The sequence below is a fragment of the Buceros rhinoceros genome, unplaced genomic scaffold (assembly GCF_000710305.1).
Source record: "Buceros rhinoceros silvestris isolate BGI_N320 unplaced genomic scaffold, ASM71030v1 scaffold10892, whole genome shotgun sequence".
Lineage (NCBI taxonomy): Eukaryota > Metazoa > Chordata > Aves > Bucerotiformes > Bucerotidae > Buceros > Buceros rhinoceros.
In genome coordinates, this window is record NW_010398352.1 from 47594 (window position 1) to 59556 (window position 11963).

Below are 11963 nucleotides of genomic sequence, written 5' to 3' on the forward strand. Positions count from 1 at the left end.
CCACAACCCATGACTCCAAGTTTGTATCTTCTGTAGAAATCCTTATCCCTGCACAACTTGTCCCTGAGCTAAAAATGAAAATAATTTTATTTGTGCTTGGAATGCAGGTTTGAGAAGATTAAAAATTAAGGCAAATGTGAACAACTGGGACAGTCTATATAAAAGAAAGGGTTGGAAACCTGGATCCCCTAAGGGCAATTACTAAATTCCCTTTGGGATTTCACGAAAACACAGATGTTTGAAGTACAGGTACATAGTTTAAGTCATCTTTGAGCAGCGAACAGCAATTTAACTCCATTTAGGCACACTTTGCATGGTTTTATCGTACTTATTTCAGTCCTTGGTCTCATTCTCTGGTATGTTTTTTCATAACATAGTTATTAGAAGAGAAAGCTTGAAAATATGACCAGGACACACCCTTGAAATTTTGGTGAAATAAAATAATAATTAAAAAAAAAACCAACAAAACAAGAGACATTCCTTTTGAATTGAAATTTCCCTTTTTAAGAGACTCTGGTGATGTTTGAGCACTGACTCGTGGTTTCTGGGGTTGCTCAGGATTCAATATAATTTTCTAGGGCAAAAAAACCACTGGATGCCCTGGCCTGGCAGAGAATCACTACCCAACAAAAAGAATTGCGACTCCAGGGACATCAACTGAGGTCTCGAAAACTTCACCACGGCAGAAGCACATGGGTCAGGAGCTGCTCAAAGTCCTGTTTGTCAGCCGGCTAAAATAGCTCGCGCGGAGGTGCTGACAAAGCCCTAGCCACGCTGCAGCCCAACACCTCCAGCCCTCCTGGGGTTATCGGTGACGTTTGACTCCGAAGCATTTTTTTGCTCGCTGCCAATAGCTATTCCCCTTAGACTATTTGCTTTCACATGCTTTCCCTTTGACACGGCTGCTATTTCTTTGCAATATGTAAACACTCGGAAGGATTTCCATGTTTGTTCTTCACCCAGCACCGCCAGTCTTTCACAGCTCGCTGGGTGAATCGACCACGAAGAAGCAGCTGGGTTGTTGGGGTTTTTTTGTGTGTGTGAGTGTGTTCTGCTCCTGCCTGTTTCCCCTTGCTTTAAATCCAGTTCTGCTCTTGTCTGAGCACCCCAGCACCCAGCAAAAAATGTGTTGCTGTTGTCAGGAACACGACACTTACTGTCATCCTACATGGGCGTCCTTTAATACTAGAGAGCAGTGGAGGCTTCGTGCAGCAAAGCATTTATTTTTTACTTCTCCTCTTGCTACAGGAACTTTTGATGGTTATGAAAATTCTCTTTAAATCCAAAGCAAGCAGCTAACGTGTGGCTTTTTCTAAGAAAATGGCTTGAGTTTCCCTGAACTGCTCTAACTCTGTCTTAACACAGACTTGTTTCCAAAATGATCCTGGTATTTAGTGGGACAATTCGCATCAAATGTAAGAAGGAACTGAAACCACGAAAAAAAAAAATCTCAAGATAAATCTGGAAATTGCAGTCCCTGAATATGATCTCACAGATTTCACACGGGCTTGATTTAATAGACCTGCAGCTTCGTAAAATCAGCATAATTTGACTGATTAAGAAAAAAAAAAACCAAACCCTTTAAAAATTTGCATTTATGGAGGATCCAGTTCTCTGGGTTCCTTGCTAGGGCTGGAAAACAAGTAATCCCTCTGGCAAATCCTTAAAAATATTTCGTCCTGCAAAATAGAAAATCTGAAAGCTGTTAGACACCTCCTCGAGATCCGCATGAAAATAAGGAGAGTCCTGAAACCTGAAGCAGCCCCTAGCACAGCGATGGAAACACATGTAGGAGGTAGGCGATTCTGGTAAAAATCTAGGCATGGATATTCTCATAGGAGGGATTATGACCCTGAATTTCCTTCTCCTGGGAATTTTGATCACAAATTCTAACCAGGAATTTTCTTAACTAACCTGGCGTGTCTCTACGGAGAGTTCTCATTTCAGAAAACTGCTCCTTCCAACCAACATGACCCTGATGAACATTTTTCAGACGTATTTATTCTATACACACTTCTATTACTTAGAAGTCATATTATTACATGATACATTGTAGCAGATGTTTATTTTAAAAAAGTCTTCTCCACAAGTCTCATACCACCCCAGGTTAATGTAAAACATGATCATAAACTGATTTTATTAAACTTTATTAAGTTTATTAAATTCAAAGAACTGAGAAGACTTTTTCACTGCAGTTTCAACCAGCTTAATTTTTTTCTGTTTTAATACGATTACGAACCTGCCACGTTTAAAGAGGAATCAGAGCACCGAATGAGGGTAACCAAATTGGTGCTAGAGTGGGTGAAGGTAAGGTTGATTCTGTCAATGTCGTTAACAGCTAAAGGTCCTGGGTGTCCCTTCTGGAGCTCCTTCCAGGGTGAAGTCACGCATGCATTGGGAAGGATGTTGCTCTTTGGTCTGTATGAATTTTAACATCCAGCTAATATAATAATAACCAAAATGAAAATCGGTATAATCAGACTGCAAGGACATCCATGTTACCATTAAGAAAATATCATTCATATGGGTATATATTTCTTTATTATCATTTAATCTCTTTGTGGGATCTCATGTTTCCAGTAAACTCCTTCCTTCTCCAGCTAATTCTACCAGGCACAATGGGTTGAAATATCAATGTTGGGCTCATCCTATAAATTACTCTCTTTGAAGAGAAGCTTTTGGGCATGCTTCAGTTTTATCTGAACTACCCAGAAGTTCACCATCAGTTTCAACAAGCTTTGGCTCAAGCCTTTAATGCCCTGTAGTTTGCCTTACAATGCAAGACGAACTGGAGGGGTTTTCCTTGACAAGCCTTCTAACAAAAGTCACTATGCATTTCCCAAACACATGTGCTGAAAGTGTCAGAGGAGCAATAACATCAAGGTTGATTAAAAAAAAAAAAGGCACAGGAAATATTTGTTATCCTTATTTATTTAATAAAGAATCATAATAAACTTAAATTTTTCCAAGTACAAACAGCTTAATATGTCCTATGATATTGGCTGATATTTTCCTTGCTCTTTTTGTAGCTTGAGTGATTCACGTGGTAGCCTTTATTGAACAAATCAACAGAAAAAAAATGGTAGCACTCACCATGCTTATAGACAGTGTGGGCCAACTATTGAGTTAGTGTCTAACTAAATCACTGCACCGGGAGGTTGTATCATCACTAGGTTCGAATTGGCATCACCATTAAGATCTGTAAGTGAGGTTAGTTGAAGTTTTTGAGGGGAGTTCTGCGTTCCGTACAAATATATCATTCCCTCTTCAGCTCTAAAGAAATATGCCACAAAACCATAGAAAACCCAATAGAAACCCAACCTTCCAGTTACAAAGGTTCTCAAAGTAATTCACAATTCAGTTCTAGAAATTTGCACTGTAAACAGTTAAGACCCTCTTTCAGATTTTTTGTGCATTGTGATTTTGTTTTTAAGGTTTTTGGACAGAAGACAGAACCATTTGCAATTACATCGGTACTATAGGGTCTCACAGCAATGACAATAAAATGTTCAATGCCAGGGCGAAATGACCAGAGGAATAGCTCTTCTTGACCATAACCGGTGACCAGCTAATTGTCCCATTACATTCCGTTCAGCACTGGGCCTGACTCTTAATAACAATATCAGTTGGATATTTTCTAATATAAGTTGCAAGTAATTAAAATATTTTTTAAACAACATGACCAACGCTGCACTGCTGGATTTTTCCTTGGGTTTTGAACAGTTTATAATGTATATGAAAAAAAACGCCTAAGAAATGCTCCTTTTTCTTAGTGTTTTTCTCTCTTCTTTTATTCTAAAGCTTTGAAAGGAAAATAATTTTACCAGTTGTCAGCCAATAAATGCTTGTTCAGCAAGTAATGAATGTACTATTTTCTAATTAAACGGTTTCATTATAGGCAGCAGCTCATTGCTAATGATCAATAAAGCCCATTGAGAAGAAAACATTTTAATCAGTAAGTCGTGTCCTCTGAGTGTCAGCCACTCTATAAACTCACAAGATACATATATATGTATAGATATACGTATGTGTGTATATATATATATGCATATAAATATAAAAATCGCATACTCTTTCTGGGTGATATGTACAGTCAGAATAACATTACAGCATAAATACACAGGGAATCTGTATAAAGTTTCTCTAATCCGAGAAGCTTTGAGCAGTTTTGGGTTTTGGGGGGGGTTAGGGGCGGGGAGGGAGGAAAGAATAAAGAGTGTTTTCACTTTAAGGAACAAAGAGTAGTTCCCTTAAGTTAGAACCTAATTACATACAAGATTTAAAGGCAACAAAATGCCCAGAGGAACAGCCCTATGTTATACACCATAGACATGGGGTTAAAAGGGCAAGAGATCATCATTATAATAATACTTATGTAGTACGTTTCATTCCCTTATAGCACTTTGCAACCAGAAAGTCTTACAACACCCCTGTGAGGTAGGTAAGTATTATTATTCCCATTTTACAGATGGGTAAACTGAGGCACAAATAGGTTAAATTATTTGCCTAAAAATCATGTAGTAAGAATCAGGAATAGACCCCAGGAATCCTGATGGCAAATCCTCTGAATTAACCGACAGACCACTCTCAAGTGAATGCCTGAGACACCTCTCAATGAATGGAGAGAATATATTAGCCCATATTTACACAGATACATTGTCATCCTTCTGACACGTTGTCTTTACATACTCTGTCTTGTGTAGAGGAGAGATAACAATGGCCATAGATAAACTTGACTGTAACATGTTCGCTTTAATAGTTGTTGCCAACCCCACGTGGATTTTGACTCCTTTACAACCCGGGATGTAACTAAATGTCAATGACACACCTTAAATACATTCTTGATATCTTTGCTTCTCCAAGGTGAAAAGCACAGTTACTCCTCCTTAAAGTGCAATGGCTCATTACAGAAATCTCAAGATTTTCCATGAAGTCCAACCAAACCCAAGTACAATCAGTCTGAAGGTGAAAAAGAAAGAACCTGTCTGTAATGATGGACTTGTCTCTATGTTCCGTAAATGCTTTCTCACATTCTATTGAGGCTGAAATTTTAATAATAAATAATAACCTAGGTTAGTACATAAAACCTCTAATACTTTTCTACAGCCACACATCCGCCTTCCACCCCATTGTCATTTCTTTGGCCTGAAGCTGATGGACTCAACTGTAGATACTACTTTGCCTACAGAAATGAGGATATATCTATTCTCTACTAGATTCTTTTTATCGGTTTCTGTGTTTCTTGTCCTTCCCCACTAATCTAACTGTACCCTCTGAGAAAATGAAAGACATACACTGAGTAGAAAGGATTCAAAACCTCAAAATTTATGTACAGATCCAGAGGCAATTACCCTCCCACCTCCTTGATCACACTGCCGCAGCCATTCTGCACAGTCTAATTGGCATTGGTTTGAGTAGGAGTAGGAGTATTTTTGGAGTAATATTGATGCACAGTTTCCAATAAGGCTGCTTAGCTCAGTGTTCCTGGGGAAAACATAACCTATCCCACTACTAACAGAAACTTTGCCAGCGTAGATGGTGCTATGGAGCACTGCACACGAACGTGATGCACTACTTCTATGGCGAGTTTGATTGCGATATTCAAAGCAGATTCTTGAAACATACTAAAAAATTAGTGCCTTTATTAACAGTTTTACAAACAGAATCCATTACTGTCTAGTTTCCTGAAGGATAGAACAAGCCATTTCTCTCATTATTTTGACATAATTTATTTCCTTCTCTGATTTTTTGTATTTCTGCTGATGAGCAGTTGCAAGTCCCAAGAGGGAGGGCTTAGAGTAATAAACCGTTAAAATGTTGGTAATTTGTTAGCTTACTTTTCCACAACTTTCCCCTTCGAGCGATGGGGATCCTGCAAGTTCCTATTACCTTGACTCAGAGTTCATCATGAAGAGTGTAAGGATCATTAATCTCCATGGAAAAAGAGATTTTTTTTTTAAGTAAAAAAATATCAAATATAATAAATTTATGAAAGACCATTCACAACATATACAGTAAGTGTTACATTTTGCTACAGCAGCTGTGATTTTTTTTTCTTTTTAGAATGCAAGGTCGTACATTGCCATAAGTAAACACACTAATATGAGTAAGACCTTAAATGAATGTATACAGCCAGGCTTTATCTGTGGATAGATATACACTGTGTTTACTGTTTTACAGTCTAGCATATTCTTATTCACACCATTGATATAACAGCTATGACCCTGCAAAGGTTCTTCCTGTGCATATATAAATATAAATATTGAGCCAAGTCAAAATGAGCAGGGTCAAAGGTTATATGACTTATCAGACTCCTGTAGTTAAGGGTAAAAACTCCGTTGTTTCTTTTGCAACTAATTTTTAATAAGAAGGCTGCTTCAATCATTGTGTAGTTACAGCATTACATTCTGTAAACAATATTTTAAAGCATTCTAAACAAACATTTAGACAATTGATTCTTTATCCTTGTCTGGTGAGAGAAGACAATCTATAGCCTCATCGCTTTTGCTCGAGTCTGTTATCTTCAGCTGGAGGTTATCACTCGTACCTCTGGTGACGCTGTCATAGGATGGAGGGAAAGATGTGGAGGACAAAGTTTCTGATTTGTCTATTGGCCTGCCGTAGTTTTCGTTCATCATGAACGCAATAAGACCCTCCTTCTCGGGTGCATCGTCCTCAAGGATGCTGCCATCAAAAGTTCTGTGCCGGTACAAGTAAGATGCCTGCTTCATGGAGCGCCGAAACAGATGTCTCCTGTAGGCCCGCTGGATGACGATGGCAGAGACCTCTTCTTGTTTCCGTCTGAGAGTTGTTGTAATCGGTTCGTAAGAGATCTTAGATGGATTTGCCGCCATGAACTTTTCTTCCATCTGTATTTTAAGGGCATCCATCTCTCCAGATTCTCCTAGCACCCTTTTTGTAAAAGCAAACAAAATATCCAAGCAATGGATCCTATCTCCACTGACCATGGGCAGGTCCATTGCTATGAGTTTGATTTTGTTTGGTTTCGCTATGCGCAAAGGTTCTGACAGCGCATCTGCAAAGTCTGAAAGTGCAGAATACTCAATAAACTGAGTGGCTTCAGGGTCAAACTTCTCCCAGATTTCATAGAACATATCAAAATCATCCTCGCTTAGAGGCTCTGTACTTTCCTCAGTGGCTACACTGAAGTTCTCTAAAATAATGGCTATATACATGTTTACAACAATGAGAAATGATATAATGATGTAAGTGACAAAGAATAAAATCCCTACGGCAGGGCTTCCGCAGTCTCCCTTTGAACCATTTGCATTTGGAAGGTTTGGGTCGCAATACGGTGGTCCGGTGTTTAAAATAGGGTTGAGAAGACCATCCCAGCCAGCTGATGTGGTGATTTGGAAGAGACAGAGCATGCTGTTAGCAAAGGTTTGGAAGTTGAACATATCGTCAATCCCATGCTCCTTCTTCACATAGGCAAAGTTAGCCATGCCAAAAATGGCGTAAATGAACATGACCAGAAAAAGCAAGAGGCCAATGTTGAATAGAGCAGGTAGGGACATCATTAAGGCGAAAAGCAGAGTTCGAATTCCTTTGGCTCCCCGGATGAGTCTTAGGATCCGGCCAATCCGAGCCAAGCGAATGACTCTGAAGAGTGTGGGTGAGAAGAAATATTTCTGGATGATGTCAGAAAGTACAGTGCCTTGAAAAGAAAAGAGACAAACAGCGAGTTAGGACATGGGAAATAATCCCAGGCTTCCCTTTAAGGACATCAGTCAGGATTATGGACAAAATCGATGAAGAGTTCCCCAGACTGGAAGATCAGCGATAAAGGGAATGGCATTGTCATTGGTGTTTTCATGCCCATTTAATCCAACTTTGCTGAGACTATGAGCAAAGATGTCGATGGTAGCAGCAGTTTTATTAAGGGGAAGTCTATTGGGTTCCTACCGGAAATCCGCTTGGCTGGTTGTTTGCTTATTAATTTGTCCAATTTCCCTGACAGGCTGGGAGGGAACTAAGGGTTATGACTGTACTAGCAAGGAAATAATCTCGCATTCCTGTAGCTAAACTCTTCCTGAAGAAACAGAGTGTCTTGGAATAGATTGTACCGAATTGTCCAAGGCCAAGAGTATCTGGCTTCACTGAGCTGTGCTGAGCTCATGTCTCCCAGTCCAGCCGGGGAGAGGGCTCACTGGCACGGCCCAAGTCGTCTGACACTGAAACGACCTGCTCGATCACAGGGCATATCCAGAGCATCCAGCATCAAGGCTCTGATGACAGCTGCATCAGACATCTGATGTTCCCTGGGTGACCTAAATCTGTGAAATCCAGGTGGTCCAAGGTCCCCAAAGCACAGGCTGGTCTCTGGACTCCAGAGATCTCCTGCATTGGGATCTTACAGGTTCCCTCGGCCACCAGAGAGACTGGAGCAACAGGAGTAACAGTCAATGAGAGGATGTATCTGCTTTCCTAGCACGACACTTTTTCATTCACATATTCCCTTCTTCAAAATAGACTTTTTTTTTTTTTTTGGAAGAGACAAATTTGTGAGTTCCTTCTGCTCACTGGACCAGTTGATCATCTTTCACTTGCTACTTTATTTACAACTTCAACGAAAACTCTTTTGGCTGGATTTCAGATTCACACTTGACCTGCGCTTCAGTAGCACCTACCATATGATCCCTGCTTGGGGCTGCAGAACAGCAGAAGGCACAAATTAACAATAAAACTGTGTCTTTCTGTTTCATCTCTCAGCTGTCTGAGGGTGTGGAGCTCTAGTGACAACAGAGTTGAGAACAGCCAGACCTGCCTAAGCCTTCCTCGAAGGACTGTTTCACACTCTTGAAATAGAAAGTCAATAGGAAACCGATAGCAATCCGCAGGTGCCCTTTCCATGTGGCTTTTTCACTTCTCTGTCTTCAGCTGTTATACAGAACCAGGGTTGAAGATATGGTGCCACTTCTGGACCATGTTTTATCACCACAAACCATTGATTGCACATTGAAACCAGTACTGTGCTATGATAAACCTCATCATTTTGCTGATCACAGATGCTATTATTAGGCAGTATCGTGTTATCACAGGATTACACATTTAAACTGTGCTCAGTATCCAATCCTCTGAGTTGAAAGTGTGTATTATCACACAAAGCCTTTAACTTTGTCTAATTAATTATATGTCTGACTTCTTAACTTCGGATTTTGGTTGAAAATCCAGGTCCACCTACCTACAATAGACAGAATCACGACAACAAAGTCAAATATGTTCCAGCCATTGGTGAAGTAGTAGTGCCGCAGAGCCACCATTTTGATGATGCACTCCCCAGTGAAGATGGCAACAAAAAGCATGTTGATTTTATGAAGGATGTTCACTTTTTCTTGACTTTGGTCATCCGTTTCCACCATCATGGTAACCATGTTAAGGCAGATGAGAATCATGATGGAGACATCAAAGGCTTGTTTTGAAACGACATCAAAAATAAAACCTTGGTATTTGTTCTGGAGGAAAAGAGAAGACTTAGTTAGGAAATTTGAACCACATCAAAATGACATCATTGGCCCCTGATTGATCAAAAAGCAGAGGAAAATTGACAACATACTTCTTCACATTGGAACTTCGTTAACTTAAAGATGATGATGAATGATTGTATGATAAAAGTTTTTAAACACATTTACTCCTAATGCTTCTTGAAACTACTGAAAAAGACTCTGGACTAGGGCCATGAATTCATTCAATGCAGGCATGCGGCTGCCAGCATATGTAAATCGCGTACGTAAATTTGACTTTTAGCTGATATTGCAGAACAGAGGGAATTTTGTACCACTGGTCACCGGACTTGCAAATACTGTCCAAATTTAAAACATATAAATACTAAGTGGCTTTCATCTGGGAGCCATCATCCTTCCTGCAATGGGATGTGGAACTGCATTTATTCTATTAAATAAATAATCAGCTAATACACAAAGTTCTACTGAATTATGCTGTTCTTACCAGTGGCCTCGGGATCGGCTTTTGAGGTTTCTTAGATCCCAGCTTTTTCATTGCATTATAATACTTTTTCTGTTCTTCCGTCATGAAGATGTCCTGGCCACCTAAGTATAGGGGGAGATCAAAGCTATTACTTTTGATGAAAAGGGCTCCACTGCCCCCATCCAAAGTTCAGAGCTGCGTCCTCTTCTATTTTCTTATTTCTCCTTTCATGTAGCTTTCACCAAATTATCTAAGAAGGGTTTGATGAGATGCAGCGCTGGGAGCTGCTTATTGTGTGGGGGCAAAAGGCAGGAGACAGAGCAGTGCAGGCAACTAAGGAAGAGCAAGACTCAGACTGTGTTTGCACTCAGGGAAGATCCAGGGTGAGAAGGGAAAATATACAGATCTAAGATCTTGGATTAGAGCCTACAAAGCAGTAAGAAACACAACTTTTAGGTCAGGCTGCTCCTCCCTGACCCTGGCTGCACCTTGGTACAGGGAGGCAACGGGCTGAGGTGAACATGTTGCACTGCTCTGATTGATAGTGGTCTTTGTGCATGGGGGACACCACGGTGGTCAGTGTCCCTGTGGCAGAGCTTGTACCAGAGATCCTGTCTGCATGGAGCTGCTTCACCACTTTCTGTGGGCAATATAGTTCCCCAGCCCGTATTTTAAGGAACCCTGTCCTATGGGGACATTAGGGGCTGCTACTGCTGTGCCAGGTGGTTTCTGTGGCTGTTTTGTCAATGCTAATCTTGAGGCTAAGGTGGCAAAGCCACAGTTTACAAACCTATCCTTTGCCCCAGCCTCTGCAGCAATCACAGGGTGAATGTGTAGCATATGCACTACTTATCTTTTTCTTTTGTTGGTTAAAATTGTCAATGATGACACCGATGAAGAGGTTCAATGTGAAGAAAGACCCGAAGATGATGAATATCACAAAGTACAGGTACATGTATAAATTATATTCCCATTCAGGCTGCTCCTCATACTGCAAAGGGAAAATGTAAAAATGACACCATCTCAGCACATATCAAAATATTAATGCAGTTAAAAGAAAACTGTCCGTTGGAAACAAAGATTATGAAACGGGAAAACCAGTGTAACTCCCACTAGCAGAGTCAGCACTCCCCGTCTCTGAATTTTACTACTGACATCTGCAACGCCACGGTCATTTCAGCTACATTCCACAACACTGTCACAGCGATCACACTGCTCCAGGAAGTGTAACTTTGGAATAAATCCTATGAAATATTCTCAGTCTGAACCCAGAAGGGGAAAAACAATCAATTTTCTGATTACCCCTAATCTTCTATGAACTAATGGTACTTATAAAAAGCTAAAGTATGATTGCAGTGTAATTAAATCCTACTGAAAAACACTGTATTTTGGAGTATATTTTTTCTTTTATGAAGGGTGGAAATGAATGAGGTCTCTTGCTGAAGAACTGAGCAACTCAGTCCGATAGCCTCAAATCACATGCACCACATCTGGCAAAAATGCTGAGATTTGCCCCACTGGCTCCAGGTATCTAACCAGGATGCCAGAAGCTCACACTTCCCTAAACGCCACGTTTTCTCGTGTGTAACCCACGTGTTTCGTTCAGCAGCAAGGGTGATACACATGCATGTACATGTATTTATTAATGTAAATAATAAGAATAAATCAATAACATGAGCTATGTCATGCAAAGGTACTTCTCTGCAGCTATGATGCTATGGAGGTTTTTATACCCCTTATTCCTCCATTTAGGGCTCAACCCCCTGTCAAATACCCAGTACCAGATAGTGACTTCAAAAATTAACAGCAAGCGTAATCATGTTCCTTTTAAAAGAGGGAAAGAAGACAACAGCTCTTTTAATAAAAAATAAAAAAACACATGTGATTTGGCAAGGGAAATTCCTTCTAATACTACCTTTTTTTTTTTTTTTCCCCAGGAAACCTGAAAGCTCAACCAAGAGCTCCAACATGTCTCATGCCAGAGCTGGAAGCTCACACGAGCACGAGCCTCTTTC

At 40.2% G+C, this 11963-nt stretch overlaps 1 protein-coding gene across 1 annotated transcript in view; it reads right to left on the reverse strand.

The window, feature by feature from the left end:
* Positions 1-6071: 6071 nt before the first annotated feature.
* Positions 6072-11963, reverse strand: part of LOC104488967 (sodium channel protein type 5 subunit alpha-like) — a gene marked incomplete at its 5' end in the record, with an annotated part of 56509 nt that continues 50617 nt past the window's right edge. The window contains 4 exons of the mRNA XM_010131075.1: positions 6072-7678; positions 9206-9476; positions 9970-10070; positions 10798-10939. Of these exons, the coding sequence (XP_010129377.1) occupies positions 6444-7678; positions 9206-9476; positions 9970-10070; positions 10798-10939 (1749 nt within the window). The remainder of the gene's footprint in view (positions 7679-9205; positions 9477-9969; positions 10071-10797; positions 10940-11963) is intronic.